Source organism: Scyliorhinus torazame, chromosome 17 (assembly GCF_047496885.1).
Source record: "Scyliorhinus torazame isolate Kashiwa2021f chromosome 17, sScyTor2.1, whole genome shotgun sequence".
In the NCBI taxonomy this organism is placed as follows: domain Eukaryota; kingdom Metazoa; phylum Chordata; class Chondrichthyes; order Carcharhiniformes; family Scyliorhinidae; genus Scyliorhinus; species Scyliorhinus torazame.
In genome coordinates, this window is record NC_092723.1 from 2,008,160 (window position 1) to 2,031,910 (window position 23,751).

A 23,751-nucleotide genomic window follows, 5' to 3' on the forward strand; every position below is an offset into this window, starting at 1 on the left:
CACCTGCTAATGCTCGCATTCCAAGCATTGTTTGGCATCTTTGAATTTGTCTATATATATGTTTCTGGAACAGACCTCTGCATTCACCTGAGGAAGGAGCAGCGCTCCGAAAGCTAGTGACATCGAAACAAACCTGTTGGACTTTAACCTGGTGTTGTAAGACTTCGTACTGAACAGAAATAGAGACAGACAAGAGAGCAAAATAAAAGGATTGAATAAATATATATTTTTTTAATTGCTGAAGGTGGTATCTTTGAATACAGTGGGGTATAAATGGGGTATAGTCACAGAACATAACAACTAACATGCCAATCTGTCTAAGATAGTAAATAAAAAGAGGAAAAAAAATACCCCTGTGTGATTTGATAGATGTAGTGAAAAATACCTCAGACATATGTTATATAGAAAGAATAGAGCTGGACAATGCAATCAAAACTCAACAGTTGTATGAAATAAGCGGAGGTCAATATACGGCTCGTCAAAACCTCGATACACGACTTTTCAGATTTCAAAACAGCAGCTTACAGCAATAAACACTGATCAGCGTCACATTCAGACCAACACTAATTTTCACCAAACAAGCCCAGCTGGAACAGGAAGGGGTCAGGTTGGTTCCTCGGTTCAAATCCCCTCCCAGAAGGACGAAGTGTAAATGGGGATTTGATCGAAACCCAACCCACCAGTGGCAGGTGGATTAGCTTAAAGTAGGGACTCTCGATCTTCCAATGACAAGGTTCGACATCGTCCTCACAAAAGTTCACATTCGGTATAATTTTGACTTAACCTTCTTGTGACGCCTGAATTTGCATGACAATTTGGAGATGTGAAATGAAGACAACACAAAATTTTTAAAAACCCACCCAAAGTGAATTCAGTGTAAAATACGACTGCAGGTCCCCATCGGAGACACACATGGTCCAGTTCCTGTGGTCGAGCTGTCCTGAGATTCAGTGAATATGTCTCTTCCCAAGTGAAACCTCTATATTGCTAACACTAATTGTTTTCATGTAGCTATATGACATTTTAATGCTATATACAAGTTGTGTTTATAAAACTAAACTATTATATAGATCAGCACTTGTGGATTGTGCGTGTGTACGAAGGAAAGAGCAATGGGACGCAAAGCAAAGTGTTGGCTCAGAATGTGATCACGTTTGACACTATTCTTATTCGACACAGTCAGTGATTAGTACAGTCCATTTTACTTAACACAAGTACCTGATTGGTGCAATTTCCACCTGTACACCACCGGCATACTGGGAGGGCAAACAATGGATCACAAAGGGGCACACTGGATTTTCTACCCCTGTCCACTCCAGGCATAATGACTGCCGTCACATGGAGCTGATACTGTAGCACCCACCAGCACAGCAGCTGCACAAACTCTGCACTGTGCCTGAGCTGCACTGAGCCAGGCTCGGCTGGAAGGTGAATTAATTTAGTGTAAAAGGTGCTCCCTGAACTCTGCCAGTTCCCTGGGTTCAGGGCTGAAATGACAGGCAGCAGCTGTTTTGGAAAGGCCGCTGGCCATTCTGAGAAACCCTCACAGTAGAAAGATCTTTTTGAGAAATTGGCTGAAGAGCAAGGCATTGGTGGGATTTAAATGCTACGCAGGCCTATTACAAGGAAATGATGACCCGTAAGAATACTGCAATTATTTTGCATTTGGAATGCTACTCAGTTCTTCCAGTCACACTGTGTTGGGTGTGGCCTCTATTCACAAACAATGCGCAGCTTTAATAAGTCTATACCGTTGGTGAACAGGCTCCACGGCCCGCTAGGCCTGCTCTGCAGTGTACACTGGGCGCTAACAACTGCAGCGCCTCAGGAACGTGGCATCATGTAATTACTTCTTGGACTTTTGAGCAGTAGAACAAAGTGTAGTCAAAAATAATACTGCCTCTTTTGAAAAATAAATTGTGTTAATTACTTTCCATCTCAATAATTCACTCAGATATTTAGAAAAATATTGCTGTAATGTGATATTTTCTGACAAATGATCAATGCCTCCTGCCAAAGGGCCTTGGCTCATTAAACGACCCTGATTCGCAGCCTCCTTGAAGTGGATTTACCTTATTTATTCACACAGTGCTCGGTGACCCAATGGTTGGCTCTGTACTCAGTGCAGCAAGTTGCCTATTACAAGAAAACAACTGAAAATCCCATTTCCTGTCCATCCCAGATTCATTTTTGCACCAATACCACATTCGTACTTTTGCCTCAAATGCTTACCAGAATTTTTGATGCAATCTCTGGGAACTTGATCATCCTCCATGGTGCACTGTGCATTGCCACTTAGCACAGCAGTAAAGAAAATTAAGAGTTACGAAGGGAAAGTGAATCTTCTCTGAAGGTTTTTGGAGAGCTCAAGATTTTATTTCTTTTGAGTGTACTGGCATCACAGAAATCCTCTGCTGTTTCTTCAGAAACTAGTAACAATTTTAGTTTGGATTCCATTTGTCGGATTCAGTGCTCAAGATTTTAGACCTTCAGAAAGATCAGAGCAGGATGTGGATATGATTAATTCTTGGAAAATACTGTAGTCTGGCCCAATTTCAATCAGCTAGCTCTCGAAGTCTTTTTTTGCCAAAGTTTAAATTAATTGCCTTAAAGAATTCTCCGATCTTCAGGATACAAATAAAAGGATAACATTTATTGTGAACATAAGTTGACAGCAGACCTTAAGTGGGGAAAACCTTAACATTTCTTATCCAGTCCTTTTCTTCTGGTTCACATCAGCCCCTCGCTCTGATCTACTGACCCTGTAATATCTGCAACAACCCTCCTAATTGTTAGCCATCTGAGCCCAGCTTCACAGAACTGATAAAACTCCTCAATGCCAATTTGTTTCCATCCAGTTAACAAGTATTGCCTTATTGCCTAAATTGCATCTTAATTGGAAAAAAATAATTGGGTACTCTAAATTTTTTTTAAAAGTTAATGAAGATAGCCTGTTCGCAATACCAATTTATCTATTTGATCTTTACTCTTGGGGCTGGTTGAGACAGGCTGAACAACTTGGGAGTGCATCGTAGCGAAAGCACTAATTCCCAGACTGTAAGAAGTTCCAGCTCCTGTACCCTTCCAAAAATAGTGAGCAAATTTATGAATGTACGTTTCCAAAGTTATGGTTTACCACCTGACTCTGTGCATGTGGCGTTGCAGTGGGATTGGAGCGGTGAGGCTGCGAACCCTAATGTTCAGCTTCCCTTCACCTGCCAACAACCCTTACCAGATAACAAGTTCACTAAGTTCCGTCTACTTAAAAAAAACACTTTTTTTGAAACGTATTTATTGTAAGTGGAAATATTTACAACAATTTTGGTTTAAGTAATTTGAAATGTTGGGGAGAAAAAGGAGTAACCCTTCTTTTGGGCAAAGTGGTTGCTCCCACAGAGCTCATTTCCCAAACGCTCAGATGACAGTGGTGTGGTCAGAAATGAACGAGGTGCCACTTGATTCATGGGACCTCAAGAGGTGTTAACATAGTGGTATTGATTGGATAAATGTTAAATATGTTGGCTCAGTGTTTCACATACACTTGTGCCATTGTGCTGTGATGATGCCAGAACATTCATACTAGAATTTCCGGAATCCTTCATTTAGGCCAAACGTGACGCCCAAAATTGGAGGAGCCAAGTGGGCTCCTGTAAAAAGCAACTTGAAATAAAATCTTTAATATTAGGTGTATTATTTTATCAAAGTTGGTCAGTATTTCCAAAGTATTGTGGTAGAAATTGTCATACTTGCCCTTCTCAAATATGGCAAACTTCAAAATATCGAAATATTATTCTTCATTTGAGCGATTCACCAGAGCAGCATTTTCAAACTGTTGTCCTAACCCACCCCGAAAAGGGACACATGAACAAAGACTTGTGATGATATGGGTCTAAGATGACCGAGACAATACTGTAGACAACTCAACTCTCTACTCTGTCCATACGAACAAAAAGATGTTTCTCACAGTTCGAAAGGCAGATTGTCTCTCTTACGCCTCAAAGACATTTTGCTATAGAAGGATTTGCCAACAAGTCCATACAATTGACTTCAAACTTTTTAAACTGCTATTCCACCGCAAAGACTAATGAAACAGCTTAAACAAACATTCATAAGAAATATGAGCAGATGGACAAACACCTTTGGGTTATATTCTGTGAACCATCTCAATCAGAGTTTAGAATTTTATTTTACTGTGCATTTTCCTTCTGGAAGTCTTGTTGCCCTTTCTGAATGGAGACATTTATTGGATATTTGGTGCAGGGTAAGTAATTATTTCAAATTCTAGATGCAAGGCATTTTAGCCAATTATATAATTTCAGTGACAAATATGGGCAAATTCACCATTCCACTACAGATGAGCCTCACTCAAAAAGCTTTTTCAGCCATCTCTAACCCAAGACCTCTGAGCTTGGCATCAATAAGATTTACTCCTGAGAGAGCAGAGGGACAACTATTCACCTTTACCACAGGGAAACTAGAGACTTGACCTTGTAAAGCATAGCTCTCCAGTATTTTAATGCTTACCAGTGGGAAATGCTGTTTATTTGCACTGCCTTATAAAGAAAATAGTGTTGCATTTTGTAATTACGTTATGTGCAATCATTTATGTGATGTGATGGGAGTTAAAACAGTTGTTGCCAGATTGTAGGAACAGTAAGATCCCTCCCAATGTGACCACATTCCAACTAATCTGAAGAATCAATTCCATTTTGGTTAGTTTAACCATTTAGGGTCTGAGCATGAATATAGTCAAACCATTGAGAACTCCAAAATACGGCACATCTAGAAACATCGGAAGGTTTTTGATATAAAATGTATACTGCAAGGCAGCATCTGAAATGGATACTGTAAAACCTGTTCCGTTCATGGGGGATCTCACGAATTTTGCGAATTTGTTTAAAAATCCATGAAAAAAATTAATGCAAGCTTTTAATAATACAGCTTTTAGCGTTAAAAATGTTCAAATATAATGAATATCTTGATCTTTTAAAAATCACAAAATTTTAATCCCACGAAACCAAGGTGGTTTTAAAGTAATTGAATAATGCTGCAAATAATAAGACAAATTGCAAGATTGCAGGAACAAAGTTTCTCCGAAATAAGCTTTACACAGAACGACAAAATCACAAAGGAATATTCAGTTGAAAGACTGAGTCAGCCTTTCGCAGAATTCACAAGATGACCTTTCCCGACAAACCCCGTTCGCAATCCTCTTACATCGGTTTAAAAAAAACCTGGCCACATATTGGCTAGTAGTATCACCACAGAGAGCTCACCTCAGCACAAGAGGCAGAATTCAAATTTAACAAAAATTTTAAATCCAAAAAGCCAACCGATTAAATTTTTCTGAACTTCATGCGACATTTAAAAATAACTTTCTAAAAATGAATGAGGCCCACTTCCTGGCGCACTTCCCCATGTTGTTTCTCAGTGGCTGGCTGGAGCTGGCGCAGTTAAGGCTTTCTTTCTCCTTTTTATCAGCAAGGGATTGCAAGACTCTTCTATCTTTTTGATTTTAATTTGTTCATAGTCAACCCTCATGGTTGCCAAGGCACTGGTCATTTCCTCCTGTCATAAGAGAAAACTGTATTAGAACTATGAGCCAGCATAATAGAAATACGACATAGCGCTGTTTGTACCCATCTCATGTCTCCTCATTGTCCCAGTTGAAAGGATCTGGCCAGGGACTTGCTCCCAATTCTCTGCCCAGAATCCCTTCCAAATTGGCTCCTAAGGGATGCATCAGAGCAACCCTCCAATAAACCATCATCAAGTTTCCTTTCGCTCCTGGGTGAGAGTGCCTTGTCTCAACTTGGATATCAACATAATTCAGATTTGTGCATAGGACTAGGAGCATTGCAGGTATACACTTGAGAAGTAATAACTTGCAGCTCCAATCCTGACCAAGAATTCAATTAAATTCCCTCATCCCACACTCGCTCTCCATGGTGGACACAACTTTCGGAACGGGTGTGGCAAAACCAGCAAATTTGTTCTAGACCTTTGTAAAACTTTTAACCATTTTGTTAAGGCAGCGAATGGTATATAATGAGAATTGATTTGAAACTTTGGTGGGGTCTACAAATGTCACACATTAAATTGCCTTTGTACCAAATCTCATTATAACATGTTTCAAACACAGACAAAAATTCCACTTTGTGGTTTCCTGGAGTTGTGTGAAATAGGTAATGTGATTGCAACAAAAATGGTGAAAAGTCATCTTTCAGCGTTGCAGCTGAAAGTTGTTCCTGAGGCATCACCAGTCTGGACCTTTGCTATTACCACCTCAACCGCTTCCCTTTACCCTTTTAACATCTTTATGAATTAACAGACAGGGGACAAACTGTTTTGCAGGCTGGGCTTTTCCTCCTTGGGTGAGCTCAATGTTCTTCATCAAAATCATACAATAAAGCTGGACTGCTGATTTTACCCCTATTATTTACCCAACTACTAATTCCTGAATTGGGATCACTATATTCATTCAGAAAGGCATGTCTGGACCATAATAGTGCGAGACCTCTGGCGGCCAGATGACAGTGACTGGGTGGGAGAGAGTAAAAATTGAAACTTTATAAAATAATTCGACTTTAGGCAGTTAGTTGTGGGCATTAGATGGCACAATGCTACAGTCAGGTAAGACCTGCATTTGATCCTCAAACTCTGTGCAACACGTTTACAATCTCGGCCGTGCCCTCAGAAGGGGAGGCAAATAGGCAAGTCACCTTGGGAAAGGGAGAATAACTGGGACACAAGATTGAACTTGTTTCTTGCTCTAAGGGTCAAGTCAGAAAAACCTCAGGTTTGAATTCTGCTCCCTGCTCAGTTAATGTGGACTGCGTGATGGTATGAGCAGTACAATTATTTTAAATCCTACAATAGATTGGAATTTTCCTTCACTGGTTTTGGTTTTGTAAAAGCTTACAGCTAAAATCAGAAAAGGAAAATCTAAATTCCTGCAGTGAACAATGTTATAGACCCTATGATGATTGACAGGATTTTAAAAAGTGGCAGTGAAGAAATCAGCAATGAGGTGCATGAATGATCCATTTAGATGTTACACTGCGTTTCCACGAACGCAGCCTGAAATGTGCCAGGTTTCTCTGCCAGTTGTGTTACAGGACTGGACAGTAATCCCATTTTACCTTTACATCTTCCCATAGATCTTTCTCTTCCTTCAAGACCCTGCTGGTATGAAGAGGCGTCTGCGGTACCTGCATCGATTGCTGAAGAAAATGAAAAACAAAGATCAAAGTCATTCAAAGTTGAGAATCAAGAAACAAAATGGACATCACCTGAAAGCGCAGGCAATAGAGGTGCTTCCTCAAAACATGTTTAAAGTTGGTTGTTTGCAGATTCAAACTAAACTATTATGGTTCACCTTAATATATTGTGAAGCACAGTATAGAATCTGTCAATTAAAATGCAATTTTCGCTTGTATTAGCAGTGCACATCTGGAAGGTGTAGTGATCTCTGTATATCAATATACATGATCAATATATGTAATGCTAGTCCAGGCAATTGAACACTAGGGGCGGGATTTCCCGATCCCCCGCCTGGTCAGAGAATCGCCGGGGGGGGCGGTGTGAATCCCGCCCCCGCCGGCCGCCGAATTCTCCGGCACTGGAGATTTGGCGGGGGCGGGAGTCGCACCGCGCCGGTCGGCGGGCCCCCCCCCCCCCCCCGGCGATACTCTGGGCCGCGGTGGGCCGAAGTCCCGCTGCTGTAATGCCAGTCCCGCCGGCGTGAATCAAACCACCTACCTTACCGGTGGGACCAGGTGGCGCAAGCGGGCTCCGGGGTCCTGGGGGGGGGGGCGCAGGGCGATCTGGCCCCGGGAGGTGCCCCCACGGTGGCCTGGCCCGCGATCGGGGTCCACCGATCCACGGGCGGGCCTGTGCGTGGGGGCACTCTTTCCCTTCCGCGCTGGCCATAGCCTTCGCGATGGCCGACGCGGAGGTGACCCCGCGCGCATGCGCAAGGATGACGTCAGCAGCCGCTGACGCTCCCGCGCATGCGCGGACTTCCGCCGGCCTGGCGCCAAAGGCCTTCCACGCCAGCCGGCGGGACGGCAACCACTTCGGCGCGGGCCTAGCCCCTAAAGGTGAGGGCTTGGCCCCTAAAGGTGTGGAGAAATCCGCACCTTTGGGGCGGCCCGACGCCGGAGTGGTTCATGCCACTCCATCCCGCCGGGACCCCCGCCCCGCTGGGTAGGGGAGAATCCCACCCTAGACGTCTCACTGTCAGGACCTATATAAATAGCTTTCCCGCTCTTTCTGAAAGAGTGTGAATCAGGAATGCAGGGAGAAGACATAGGAAAACTAGAGAGAGAAGTTATAATTTATCAAAGCATTGTATTGTATAATTTAATTAGTTATCTCTGCAATTGTTTCTTTGTTTTACTAGTTGAATACTAAGTAAAAGAACTCACAATATTTACTTATATTACTCAATAAATTAGTTTGTCTTTACAAGAAGACTACTGCTCATTTCAACAACTCGGCTGCTTCAAAAGAGTAATATATATAGTACACAAAATAATATAACAGGAGGTTTTATTGTAAATCATTGTCATTGTGAATTAAAAAGCTTGGATTAGTAACGGCGTAGTTGTGGGGGGGGGGGGGGGGGGGGGGGGGGGACTCCCTTATGTCTCTGAAACAAGACGGAGCAAATACCTTCAACATGGTAAAATGTAAATTGCTATTAATGCATTCATAAAAAAATTCCTCTCCCACTATTTATTTTTTTCATAAATTTAGAGAACCCAATTCTTATTTTTCCAATTAAGGGGCAATTTAGCGTGCCCAATCCACATGCCCTGCACATCTTTGGGTTGTGGGGGCAAAACCCACACACACACGGGGAGAATGTGCAAACTCCACACGGACAGTGACCCAGAGCCGGGATCGAACCCGGGTCCTCGGCACAGTGAGGCAGCAGTGCTAACCACTGCACTACCATGATACCTGGTCTCTCACTATTTAAAAACATTGGGCGTGACTCTCCCCCAAAATTTCTAACTGTCATATTGGCCGCATTTGACGGGATGTTCCCCGTTGTTTTTTTGAGTGAGATCCAGATCGCGATTCACCGACACAGTCATTATTTTGAGCCTTAGGGAGCTTCTCCCTGGTCAAGCCCACAGAGAGGTCACGATCCAATGGCCACGCTGCGTCCAGAAAGCAGCTCACCTCGGCGCAGCGTGGCCAATATAAGCCAGGAGACCCTGCTCCAAAGATCTACCTGGCTCACTACGCATCGCAAGATCTAACATGATCTCGCAAGATGTAGCGACGTGAAGCCTGCCCACTGTGAGCTTGATCACTTTTCGGCAAATCTGCATATTAGAGCGAGACAGTTAGTCTCACTTAATGTGCAGATTCCGGAGTTATCCGAGGCTTTGGATCAATCTCTCTTGCCTCGGAGACCTCGGGCGAATGTCGTTTAGCGCTGGTCTCCACAAACAGGAACCACATGGAACAGCACTCGTGGGGGGTCTTCCAAAGAATCGGAGGCCCCCAGGTGCATGCCAGGTGGGCACCCTGGCACTGTCACCTGGGTGCGAGCCTGGCACTGCCACCTGGGTGTGGGCCTGGCACTGCCACCTGGGTGTGAGCCTGGCACTGCCACCTGGGTGTGAGCCTGGCACTGCCACCTGGGCACCCTGGCACTGCCACCTGGGTGTGAGTCTGGCACTGCCACCTGGGCACCTTGGCACTGCCACCTGGGTGTGAGCCTGGCACTGCCACCTGGTTGTGGGCCTGGTGGTGCCACCTGGGTGTGAGCCTGGCACTGCCACCTGGGTGTGAGCCTGGCACTGCCACCTGGGCACCCTGGCACTGCCACCTGGGTGTGAGCCTGGCACTGCCACCTGGGTGTGAGCCTGGTGCTGGCACTCCCCTCCCAGTGCAGATTGGGGCTTGTGGGCAGGAGGTACTCGAAGGTTGGGCCATTTCCCGATCTCTCACCTCACTGAGGAGTCCCGGTGAGCAGAGCTCCTCAGTGTACAAACGGGGCTGTGTGCGGCCTCGGCCCCACATTCCCCATTGCAGCCCCTAATCAACCGCAAGACGTGTTTTATATCCTTGTGTTGCGAGCGCCGGGAAACGCGCGGCTAAATGCGCTCGCTATGGGACTCTGTTCCCATTTAGTTAAATCGTGCCCTTAGAAATGTTTTCAACACTGGGGAGCTGAATCCGCCAGTCAGCCGGCTCCTCAGAGAGCGGGGCGCCATTTTGAAAGGACACCCCGATCTTTAAGTGAGCTTGAGATTCCCCCACCCCCCCCCCCCCCCACTCACAGGCAATGCCGCGCCCCCCTACAGATGTGGACATTACCCCCACCCCCCAGGTGGCAGTGCCAGTGTGCCCAGTTCGCACCAGCAGTGCCCAAAGAGCATGCACGTGGGTACCTCCGATTCCCTGAGAAACCTGCACGAGTGAGGACACCCCGCTATGGGGTCACTGAGGGCCCCCCTTTCAGGACCCTCCATCTTCAACCACCCGAACCTTTATGATGCCCTTTTATTACCCTCCTTCACACCCCCCCCCCCTTTCATGGGTATGGTCTCCCTCCATTGGCAGTGCTGAACAGGCACTGCCAGGCTGCCTGGGTGCAAGGGGACTGGCCTGTCGCCGGTCACCAGTGAGGGCGTGATCCAGATCGCGCCGGGCGCTGTGGGTGACGCGATCCCCGCTTTGCACCCAGCACAAAGCCCATTTGGGACTCTCCCGCAATGCTCCCATCGCAACAAGATCAGCGGCGGGCACAACACGCTGGCAAAATCGCACCCGTTAATCCTATTAACTGGGGTGCTTTGCTTTTAAAATAGCAGAAAGGAACTTCGACAAATAACCACTTGGCCAAGAGCTTGCCAAGGGCTACAATCTTTTTAAATGATTGGAGAGAGGGAAGAGGAGAAACTGAGTGAAAAAAGGTGGAAGAAAAGAAAACTTCCTGAACAATTATGTAAGGAAAAACAAAATAATTTTTTCTCTAGGAATGGCTTCTCTCAAAGCCGTCAAGCCCATTCCACAATAAAGTACGTACGTTAATCCACGGGTGGTTCATAAATTCCATGATGGTCATGCGCTGCGTCGGCTCAGTCTTCAGGAGATGTCGAATCAGCTGTTTGGCTGAAAAATTCAACAATGCGCAAATACAATGTGTTTTATGACACGTGTGATGTTATTTCAAATCCTCCGAAGCTATAAACAAGTCATAAACTACAATTCATTAAACCACCAGCAGTGAAAAACAAGAAAAAGAACATGGCTTCTGGGAGATGCACACATCATTCCAAGTAGGTGGAGTAGGCACAACTGAGGTCAAAATCAAAAGTGAAGTTAAATAGCCAATCAGATTGACAGCTGGCTCTCTCATCCTGCAGCCCAGGGCTGGTGACATTCTGGCAAAGTAATATCCACATTGAACAAATCTGATGGGTGAAGATGTTGCATTCATCAAAGAACAATCTACACTTTTGCTAGCAGGTTATCTAAATACCTTCATGAACAACCTCATGAAGGCCCCAAGTTCTCAACCTTGCCCCTCGCCTGAGGTATGGTGATCCTCAGGTTTAATCACCACCGGTCAGCTCCCCCACTCTAAGGGGAAAGGCGCCTATGGTTATCTGGGACTATGGTGACTTGACCTTACCTATCGAAATGCCAGTCACTGCACCCTAATCGCAATTCATTCCTCTTTATGGCAAAGTTAACCGTGAAAGACTGTGACATTTTAATTCGGTGAAATGTATTTCAAGTCAGTTTAGGGAAGTTACATTACCCTCCTCCGATACTTCTGACCATTCTGGAGTGGGGAATTCATATTGCCCCATTCGGATTCGCTTCTTCATCCCAGGTGAGATGGCCAGTCCATGGTTGGAGTAGAATGGAGGATAACCACACAACCTGTAGATATATAAAATAAAAGGGTTTGTTTTAACATATACAGAACTTGACCAACCTACATGAGCAGGTTCGAACACAGCAGAACTGAAGATTATCTTTGGGTCATAAGAAAAACAGCTGAACTGCAAAATGAATATCTGTAGAAATCATCACTTTGGATATAGCTATTGTTCTGGTTCATCCAGAACATTGTCTAGCTGCACTTTTCAATGAGCAAAGGAATGTTACAAAATTTGCAGAATGTTCAACTAGTGTAGCATCAGCAAGACTGTCAATTATATCCAATTTCAAATAACTTCTATGCTCTTACATCAAATCTATTCATTTACTAATATAAAATTATAGCACAAAATTGATCAAATGTCAGTGAGTTCGCTAAAGGCCCGAGCTGGGAATCTCAGTCGGCTCAAAGCCCGCTGCAGAGTCAAATGTGCTGCCTTTTGAATGAGATATTAGACCACCTCTCAAGTGAATATAAAAGGTGTCTCACAGCACCAGGGACCCGGGTTCAATTCCAGCCTTGGGTGACTTGTGTGGAGTTTGCAAGTTCTCCCCGTGGCTGCGTGGGTTTCCTCCGGGTGTTCCGATTTCCTCCCACAGTCGATGATCAGAATAAGGATTCTATGGATCTCACAGCATAATCTCAGAGAAGAGCAGGGTAGTTTAGTGTCTTGGCCATACTCACTCTCCTGATTAATATCACAAGCAGTTTATCTGGACATTATCACATTGCTGTTTTGGGGGTTTGGCTGTGCACCTTTTGACCAACGGGTTTCCTACATTACATCAGTCACTAAACTTCAAAAGATCCTCATTGGTTGTAAAACACTTTAGGATGTCCTGAGGTCACAAAAGATGCTGTATAAGGGCAAGTCTTTCTTTAACCATTCCCAAAGATTGCCATCAAAGAAGATCCTGAGGGCAAGATGAAGATTGAGTGGGCATTAATTTCCTTTTTACATTCTCCATCTAAACTGGAACATTGCATAATTACTGTTTCAAAACATCAAATAAATCATGTTAAGCTTTTGGTACAGGCAATGGAAAACGGCAGATAAAAATGTTGCTACTTCACCGAAATACCAAACCATCTTGACAGGTTTCTCTTTCGACTGGTGCAAACAAAGAACGGAGTGCATTTCTGTCATTGCATCAACTTGCAGTGTGAGAGTTTAGTAAGTGTAGCTGCAGGAAAGGAAGGCTAGCTGACAGCATTGCGATGAGGTAGAAGGACACGGCTCGAGGGTTGTGCAGTTAGATGAACCTGCAATCCAGTTTCTATTGTGTACTGTTGTGGTTGCCATCTTTATTCAGTGTAACTTATCTGTCAGGTTTTGGAACAACTGTGAACTTATCAACCTAAAGTGCAAAATCAAAACCTCAAACTAGTCAGTCAGAGAAAAAAAAAACAATGGCACCCTGTACTGGCTGGAATATTAACGGATAGATAATAAAAATGTAATTTCTTGATGTAAATTCAAACTTGAATTATTGAGATTATATCTGCATTAGACACTCATTTTTGATGGTCTTTCAATAGCACATTTCTTGGGTTTCCAATGAAAGGACATGACTGAACATTAGCATCTTTTTGCTTTAATGTGGCAATACCGTTGAGTAAAAGCTAAAACACGTCAGTGCAGACTATCGGAACAAATAAATACAACCTTTTGAAGGGAGGTCATGACATCAAGTTAACTTTAGCAAAACAGGAAAAGTTTTTTACAGAAGCAACCTTACCAGCACTGGAATTTTCAGATGAAAAAATATTCTTAAAAGGAGGATAATGCGGCCAAAATCACAAACAAAGCTTTTGTGTAGCAGAAATCTGTGGTTGCTGCAATTTTATTTTTGCAGTTTTTCTCCCCTTCTGCACAAGAAACGACTCGACTGAAGCCAGCAAGAGGCTCCACTCAATATGGTAACAGCAGCATCCTTTCCCGAGCTGGTTACTGGTCAGGAGGAATTTCACAGCACATCCACCTGCATTCCGAACCTGTCAGGAACTAACCCAAGTGAGTGTGCAATTGGGGGGGGGGGGAAGCTGCCTCAGTGACACTGACAGGCTGAGAAGGCTTTGATCAGTTACACTGAAGAGTTGCAGCTATGGCCAGGTGAGAGGCTGCGGGTCACAGCAGTTCTTCGGAGAGTGCTAACACTGCTTGCTAAGTTTTCGGAAGGTTCTTCACCTTGCCAGCAGCTCCTGCAGCTCCACCGTGCTCCTCCTCTAATAATAATAATAATAATAATTGTTTATTGTCACGAGTAGGCTACAATGAAGTTACTGTGAAAAGCCCCTAGTTGCCACATTCTGGCGCCTGTTCGGGGAGGCCGGTACGGGAATTGAACCGTGCTGCTGGCATTGTTCTGCATTACAAGCCAGCTGTTTAGCCCACTGTGCAAAACCAGCCCCTATGAGTGGGCAAGAGCAGAGGGAGCAACACCGGCAGCAGCACCTTCTCTAGTTACCGTCTCCGCAGCAATACGTCCTTCGACAGGGCAGACGGAATGGCACCAAGATCCAGCTGGAAGGCGATGAAGCCCCAACACGGCGTTTATAGACCGAGGATCAGCTCTCTCAACCTGACCGACCACCAGTGCCTCGGGCTCCCGATGCAGGTCATTGCTGATATCTGCACTTTCCTGGGAAAAGTTTTCCTTCCCACTCAACATTGCATCGGCAGTCTGCCGTTGGAGAACTAGTCCCCCCCAGTCCACCCCCCGCCCCCCATCCCCCATCTCTGCAGGAGAGAGAGCAGAAAACTGAGATGCAAAGAGAGAAAACAGTGCGCATGTTCACAGTATGGAGAGGATTTGGTTGAGGCACGTGTGTGAAAGGGCATCAGTATTGGCAAAGTTACACCATCTTACACGGGGGCCCAGCAAGAGAAGCTGCCAAGGAGCTGTGCGAGTTTGAGACTGAGCAGCAGAAGCTCAGCCTGGAGGATGGCATCGTCCTGTGGGAAGTTCGTGTTGTGATCCCAAGCCGGAGTTGGATCGCTTCATGAAGACAAACGGGGTGAAGCACATCCGGACGGTCCCATGCCTCCCTCCCTCAAATGGTCTGGCTGAGTGCAGACCTCTCATTCTTTGCTGATTTTTAAATTCTGTCTAATCTTCTGACCTACCACAGATGTTTCAGAATTCTCTGCTTTTTCTTTCAATTCTTTAACTCCTTCAGTCAGCATCTGTCTGTCTCGAGTCTTCCTTTCTCTCGGGAATGTATCTTTGCTGAAAGTTAGGAAATATCTCCTGAAATGTGTATCACTGAAGGACAACAGGCCACGAGATCCGTGGAGATGAGTCAGCTAAGCTCTTTACTCAGCTTCCGGACCAGACCACGCGTGACAACCAGAGTGGCAGCGGCTGAACCGTTGATGGGCCGAAGACGGAAACCTGCTCAGCCTAATGTTCCCTGATATTATGGGAAAGTAGAACAGGGACAAGACCTTCAGAGGTGGCACCAAAGAGGGCGGGCACAGTTCCGAAGATTACGACTGGGGGACACGGTGACGGTGCCTGGTGGATTCCAGAGGCTGTGGTGAAACAGGTTGGACCGGTATCGTACCTAATACAGACTTGAGAACAGACGGTGCGAAAGCACCAAGCTCACCTCCGGAGCAGGGAGCCAGAGTTAGGACGAACCGTCTGCCAACCCTGCCAGCCGGGTACAAGGGGGCCTGGTAACGTCGCCCCCTGGGGGCCTCGACACGGAGATGCAGGAAACAGAATTTGACATGGAGACTCCGACATCCGGGTTTTCAGACAACGGCCAGGAAATGATCGCCAATGTGCCTCCCAGACGGTTGGCAACGGAAATGACGTTCCCTGACACGCTACACGACCCCCGACCCGCAACAGCCCCAGATGCAGCCACAGGCATCGTGGACAAGACAGCCTCCTCCACTTCCTACAACAGAAGGACTTACAGACTTGGGGGGGTGGGGATGTTATAACCCCCAAGTAACTCACAGGGATGATCCGATTGATTGCTTGATCTCCCATGGGGCTCGTGGAGTACGAGCTTCCCCGTTGAGGGCCAACAGTGAGCTTGTTAATTCCCTGAGATAAAAACTGGCCACTGAAGGAGGCGGAATCTCAGGATGGTCCCGGCTGGGACGCGGACTCTGGGAGTTGCTGTATTTCCCAGCTGTGAGTAGGAAATAAACTCCTATCAACTCTCCTCTTCGAGAATACTCACTGACTACACGTGGGTAGGGCAGTAGAAATGCAGCGATACACATTTCAGGACTTATTTCATAACTTTCAGCAAAGATACATTCCCGAGAGAAAGAAAGACTTGCGAGAGACAAATGCTGACTAAATGAGTTAAAGATAGTATCAAATTGAAAGAAAAAGCAGAGAATTCTGAAAAATCTCTGCTTCAGGTCAGAAGATTAGACAGAATTTAAAAACCAGCAAAGAATGAAAGCTGGCTAGAAATATAAAAACAGATAGCAAGAACGTCCAGAAGCATTCAGGAAGCAAAAGAGTCATTAATGCGAGAGATGAGTCTGCGGAATTAATAACAGAAAATAAGGAATTGGCGGAAGCATTGAAGGGATATTTTATATCTTCACTGAAGACAGAATACAAAAATAAAAATAACAAAACTAAACAGAAATCACAGAAGTAACATCCCAGAAATATTTGTAAATTAGAGGATTAAAGGGAGGAACTAAAAACAATTACAATCGCCAGGGAAAGTGCACCCAGAAAACTATTACAACAAGGCTGACAAGACCCGATGGACTTCATTTTAATCTCCTAAAAGTGTCTGCAGAGATAGCAAATGTTGGAAAGTAAATTGTGAGAAGGACATAAAGAGTTTACAAAGGGATTACTTTGGGTTAGTGAGGGGGCAAAAAGTTGGCCGATGCAGAAAGTGAAAACCATGAACTAATTCCATTTGGCAGCAAGATTAGAAAAGAAGCAAAACCCGGCAGTAGAGGGACCATAATCTGGAGCGGAATTAGGAGCAGAATTAGGCCCCTTGGCCCATCGAGTCTGCTCCGCCATTCAATCATGGCTGATATTTGTCTCATCCCCATTCTTCTGCCTTCTCCCCATAACCCCTGATCCCCTTATTAATCAAGAACCTATCTATCTCTGTCTTACAGACACTCAGCGATTTGGCCTCCACAGCCTTCTGCGGCAAAGAGTTCCACAGATTCACCACCCTCTGGCTGAAGAAATTCCTCCTCATCTCTGTTTTAAAGGATCGTCCCTTTAGTCTGAGATTGTGTCTTCTGGTTCTAGTTTTAGGGACCTGGGTGTCCTGGTAAATGAATCACAGAAAGTTAGTCTCCAGGTCCAGAAAGTGGGGCGAGATTCTCCGACCCCCCGCCGGGTCGGAGAATCGCCGGGGCTGCCGTGAATCCCGCCCCCGCAGGTTGCCGAATTCTCCGGCACCGGAGATTCAGCGGGGGCGGGAATCGTGCCGTGCCGCACCGGTTGGCGGGCACCCCCCCCCCCGCGACTCTCCGGCCCGGATGGGCCGAAGTCCCGCTGCTAGAATGCCTGTCCCGCCGGCGTGGATTAAACCACCTCTCTTACCGGCGGGACAAGGCGGCGCGGGCGGGCTCCGGGGTCCTGGGGGGGGCGCGGGGCGATCTGGCCCCGGGGGGTGGCCTGGCCCGCGATCGGGGCCCACGGTCTCCACCATGGCGGAGGCGGAAGAGACTCCCTCCACAGCGCATGCGCGGGGAGGCCGTGAGCGGCCACTGACGCTCCCGCACATGCGCCGCCCGGCAATGTCATTTCCGCGCCAGCTGGCGGGGCACCAAAGGCCTTTTCCGCCAGCTGGCGGGGCGGAAATCAGTCCGGCTCGGGCCTAGCCCCTCTAGGTTAGGGCTCGGCCCCCCAAGATGTGGATGATTCCGCACCTTTGGGGCGGCGCGATGCCGGACTGATTTGCGCCGTTTTTGGCGCCGGTCGGCGGACATCGCGCCGATACCGGAGAATTTTGTCCGTGATTAGGGAAGGAAATTGAATTCTGTTGTTTATTGCAAGGGGAATGGAATAATAATAACCTTCATTAGTGTCACAAGTAGGCTTACATTAACACTGCAATGAAGTTACTGTGAAAAGCCCCTAGTCACCACACTCCGGCGCCTGTTCGGGTTCACAGAGGGAGAATTCAGAATGTCCAATTCATCTAACAGCATGTCTTTTGGGACTTGTGGGAAGAAACCGGAGCACCCGGAGGAAACCCACGCAAACACGAGGAGAACATGCAGACTCCGCACAGACCGTGACCCAAGCCGGGAATCAAACCCGGGACCCTGGCGGTGTGAAGCAATAGTGCTAACCACTGTGCTACTGTGCCGTCCTGCTTTTAATTCATATGTTTGTATGTTCAACTTCAACCCTCTCCCAGGTAACAATCAGAGATTAAGCCAGTCTGTTTGCAGATAGACTGTTTTGTCACCTAATGCAAGCATGAAGACACCCTCTTTCTTCCGGTGTAACATTGGTCCCTGCCTGAGCTCTTGTGCTGCTGAAACCCTCATTCATGCATTTGGTTCCTCGACTCGTGACTATTTCAACACTTTCTTGGCTGGTCTCCCTCATTCTAACTTGTGGAAATCAACGCTCTGCTGCCAAGACTGTGCTGAATTTACAGGACGTTCTGTTCTCCTTTCACCCTCATTGACCAACACTGGCTCCACGCCAAGCAGTAAATAGTGGATTGCCACAAGAATCAGTATTGGGGCTGCAACTATCTACAATCTCCATCAATGACTTGGATGAAGGAGCAGGATGTACAGCAGCTAAATTTTCAGATGATGAACAAAGAACAAAGAACAAAGAAATGTACAGCACAGGAACAGGCCCTTCGGCCCTCCAAGCCCGTGCCGACCATACTGCCCGACTAAACTACAATCTTCTACACTTCCTGGGTCCGTATCCTTCTATTCCCATCCTATTCATATATTTGTCAAGATGCCCCTTAAATGTCCCTATCGTCCCTGCTTCCACTACCTCCTCCGGTAGTGAGTTCCAGGCACCCACTACCCTCTGCGTAAAAAACTTGCCTCGTACATCTACTCTAAACTTTGCCCCTCTCACCTTAAACCTATGCCCCCTAGTAATTGACCCCTCTACCCTGGGGAAAAGCCTCTGACTATCCATTCTGTCTATGCCCCTCATAACTTTGTAGACCTCTATCAGGTCTCCCCTCAACCTCCTTCGTTCCAGTGAGAACAAACCGAGTTTATTCAATCGCTCCTCATAGCTTATGCCCTCCATACCAGGCAACATTCTGGTAAATCTCTTCTGCACCCTCTCTAAAGCCTCCACATCCTTCTGGTAGTGTGGCGACCAGAATTGAACACTATACTCCAAGTGTGGCCTAACTGAGGTTCTATACAGCTGCAACATGACTTGCCAATTCTTATACTCAATGCCCCGGCCAATGAAGGCAAGCATGCCGTATGCCTTCTTGACTACCTTCTCCACCTGTGTTGCCCCTTTCAATGACCTGTGGACCTGTACTCCGAGATCTCTTTGACTTTCAATACTCTTGAGGGTTCTACCATTCACTGTATATTCCCTACCTGCATTAGACCTTCCAAAATGCATTACCTCACATTTGTCCGGATTAAACTCCATCTGCCATCTCTCCGCCCAAGTCTCCAGACAATCTAAATCCTGTTGTATCCTCAGACAGTCCTCATCGCTATCCGCAATTCCACCAACCTTTGTGTCGTCTGCAAACTTACTAATCAGACCAGTTACATTTTCCTCCAAATCATTTATATATATTACAAAGAGCAAAGGTCCCAGCACTGATCCCTGTGGAACACCACTGGTCACAGCCCTCCAATGAGAAAAGCATCCCTCCATTGCTACCCTCTGCCTTCTATGGCCTAGCCAGTTCTGTATCCACCTTGCCAGTTCACCCCTGATCCCGTGTGACTTCACCTTTTGTACTAGTCTACCATGAGGGACCTTGTCAAAGGCCTTACTGAAGTCCATATAGACAACATCTACTGCCCTACCTGCATCAATCATCTTAGTGACCTCCTCGAAAAACTCTATCAAGTTAGTGAGACACGACCTTCCCTTCACAAAACCGTGCTGCCTCTCACTAATACGTCCATTTGCTTCCAAATGGGAGTAGACCCTGTCTCGAAGAATTCTCTCCAGTAATTTCCCTACCACTGAAGTAAGGCTCACCGGCCTGTAGTTCCCGGGATTATCCTTGCTACCCTTCTTAAACAGAGGAACAACATTGGCTATTCTCCAGTCCTCCGGGACATCCCCTGAAGACAGCGAGGATCCAAAGATTTCTGTCAAGGCCTCAGCAATTTCCTCTCCAGCCTCCTTCAGTATTCTGGGGTAGATCCCATCCGGCCCTGGGGACTTATCTACCTTAATATTTTTTAAGACACCCAACACCTCGTCTTTTTGGATCACAATGTGACCCAGGCTATCTACACCCCCTTCTCCAGACTCAACATCTACCAATTCCTTCTCTTTGGTGAATACTGATGCAAAGTATTCATTTAGTACCTCGCCCATTTCCTCTGGCTCCACACATAGATTCCCTTGCCTATCCTTCAGTGGCCCAACCCTTTCCCTGGCTACCCTCTTGCTTTTTATGTACGTGTAAAAAGCCTTGGGATTTTCCTTAACCCTATTTGCCAATGACTTTTCAAACAAAAGAACAAAGAACAAAGAAATGTACAGCACAGGAACAGGCCCTTCGGCCCTCCAAGCCCGTGCCGACCATACTGCCCGACTAAACTACAATCTTCTACACTTCCTGGGTCCGTATCCTTCTATTCCCATCCTATTCATATATTTGTCAAGATGCCCCTTAAATGTCCCTATCGTCCCTGCCTCCACTACCTCCTCCGGTAGTGAGTTCCAGGCACCCACTACCCTCTGCGTAAAAAACTTGCCTCGTACATCTACTCTAAACCTTGCCCCTCTCACCTTAAACCTATGCCCCCTAGTAATTGACCCCTCTACCCTGGGGAAAAGCCTCTGACTATCCACTCTGTCTATGCCCCTCATAATTTTGTATACCTCTATCAGGTCGCCCCTCAACCTCCTTCGTTCCAGTGAGAACAAACCGAGTTTATTCAATCGCTCCTCATAGCTTATGCCCTCCATACCAGGCAACATTCTGGTAAATCTCTTCTGCACCCTCTCTAAAGCCTCCACATCCTTCTGGTAGTGTGGCGACCAGAATTGAACACTATACTCCAAGTGTGGCCTAACTAAGGTTCTATACAGCTGCAACATGACTTGCCAATTCTTATACTCAATGCCCCGGCCAATGAAGGCAAGCATGCCGTATGCCTTCTTGACTACCTTCTCCACCTGTGTAGCCCCTTTCAGTGATCTGTGGACCTGTACTCCTAGATCTCTTTGACTTTCAATACTCTTGAGGGTTCTACCATTCACTGTATATTCCCTACCTGCATTAGCCCTTCCAAAATGCATTACCTCACATTTGTCCAGGTTAAACTCCATCTGCCATCTCTCCGCCCAAGTCTCCAGACAATCTAAATCCTGCTGTATCCTCAGACAGTCCTCATCGCTATCCGCAATTCCACCAACCTTTGTGTCGTCTGCAAACTTACTAATCAGACCAGTTACATTTTCCTCCAAATCATTTATATATACCACAAAGAGCAAAGGTCCCAGCACTGATCCCTGTGGAACACCACTGGTCACAGCCCTCCAATTAGAAAAGCATCCCTCCATTGCTACCCTCTGCCTTCTATGGCCTAGCCAGTTCTGTATCCACCTTGCCAGTTCACCCCTGATCCCATGTGACTTCACCTTTTGTACTAGTCTACCATGAGGGACCTTGTCAAAGGCCTTACTGAAGTCCATATAGACAACATCTACTGCCCTACCTGCATCAATCATCTTAGTGACCTCCTCGAAAAACTCTATCAAGTTAGTGAGACACGACCTCCCCTTCACAAAACCGTGCTGCCTCTCACTAATACGTCCATTTGCTTCCAAATGGGAGTAGATCCTGTCTCGAAGAATTCTCTCCAGTAATTTCCCTACCACTGAAGTAAGGCTCACCGGCCTGTAGTTCCCGGGATTATCCCTGCCACCCTTCTTAAACAGAGGAACAACATTGGCTATTCTCCAGTCCTCCGGGACATCCCCTGAAGACAGCGAGGATCCAAAGATTTCTGTCAAGGCCTCAGCAATTTCCTCTCCAGCCTCCTTCAGTATTCTGGGGTAGATCCCATCCGGCCCTGGGGACTTATCTACCTTAATATTTTTTAAGACACCCAGCACCTCGTCTTTTTGGATCACAATGTGACCCAGGCTATCTACACCCCCTTCTCCAGACTCAACATCTACCAATTCCTTCTCTTTGGTGAATACTGATGCAAAGTATTCATTTAGTACCTCGCCCATTTCCTCTGGCTCCACACATAGATTCCCTTGCCTATCCTTCAGTGGGCCAACCCTTTCCCTGGCTACCCTCTTGCTTTTTATGTAAGTGTAAAAAGCCTTGGGATTTTCCTTAACCCTATTTGCCAATGCCTTTTCATGACCCCTTCTAGCCCTCCTGACTCCTTGCTTAAGTTCCTTCCTACTTTCCTTATATGCCACACAGGCTTCGTCTGTTCCCAGCCTTTTAGCCCTGACAAATGCCTCCTTTTTCTTTTTGACGAGGCCTACAATATCACTCGTCATCCAAGGTTCCCGAAAATTGCCGTATTTATCTTTCTTCCTCACAGGAACATGCCTGTCCTGTATTCCTTTCAACTGACACTTGAAAGCCTCCCACATGTCAGATGTTGATTTGCCCTCAAACATCCGCCCCCAATCTATGTTCTTCAGTTCCCGCCTAATATTGTTATAATTAGCCTTCCCCCAATTTAGCACATTCATCCTCGGACCACTCTTATCCTTGTCCACCAGTACTTTAAAACTTACTGAATTGTGGTCACTGTTACCGAAATGCTCCCCTACTGAAACATCTACCACCTGGCCGGGCTCAATCCCCAATACCAGGTCCAGTACCGCCCCTTCCCTAGTTGGACTGTTTACATATTGTTTTAAGAAGCCCTCCTGGATGCTCCTTACAAACTCCGCCCCATCTAAGCCCCTGGCACTAAGTGAGTCCCAGTCAATATTGGGGAAGTTGAAGTCTCCCATCACCACAACCCTGTTGTTTTTACTCTTTTCCAAAATCTGTCTACCTATCTGCTCCTCCATCTCCCGCTGGCTGTTGGGAGGCCTGTAGTATACCCCCAACATTGTGACTGCACCCTTCTTATTCCTGATTTCTACCCATATAGCCTCACTGCCCTCGGAGGTGTCCTCTCGCAGTATAGCTGTGATATTCTCCCGAACAAGTAGCGCAACTCCGCCTCCCCTTTTACATCCCCCTCTATCCCGCCTGAAACATCTAAATCCTGGAACGTTTAGCTGCCAATCCTGCCCTTCCCTCAACCAGGTCTCTGTAATGGCAACAACATCATAGTTCCAAGTAGTAATCCAAGCTCTAAGTTCATCTGCCTTACCCGTAATGCTCCTTGCATTAAAACATATGCACTTCAGGCCACCAGACCCGCTGTGTTCAGCAACTTCTCCCCGTCTGCTCTGCCTCAGAGCCACACTGTCCCTATTCCCTAGTTCTCCCTCAATGCTCTCACCTTCTGACCTATTGCTCCCGTGCCCACCCCCCTGCCATACTAGTTTAAACCCTCCCGTGTGACACTAGCAAACCTCGCGGCCAGGATATTTATGCCTCTCCGGTTTAGATGCAACCCGTCCATCTTATACAGGTCACACCTGCCCCGGAAGAGCTCCCAGTGGTCCAGATAACGGAAACCCTCCCTCCTACAC

The 23,751-nt window shown here is 46.4% G+C and overlaps 1 protein-coding gene across 1 annotated transcript in view; it reads right to left on the reverse strand.

Annotated features, from left to right (window-relative positions):
* Positions 1 to 211: 211 nt before the first annotated feature.
* LOC140393624 (MAP kinase-activated protein kinase 2) overlaps positions 212 to 23,751 on the reverse strand; it is a 341,054-nt gene continuing 317,514 nt past the window's right edge. Inside the window, exons 7-10 of the mRNA XM_072479896.1 lie at positions 11,789 to 11,913; positions 11,051 to 11,136; positions 7,143 to 7,223; positions 212 to 5,568 (exon numbers count right to left, since the gene is read on the reverse strand). Coding sequence (XP_072335997.1) covers positions 5,428 to 5,568; positions 7,143 to 7,223; positions 11,051 to 11,136; positions 11,789 to 11,913 — 433 coding nt within the window. The 3' untranslated portion in view covers positions 212 to 5,427. The remainder of the gene's footprint in view (positions 5,569 to 7,142; positions 7,224 to 11,050; positions 11,137 to 11,788; positions 11,914 to 23,751) is intronic.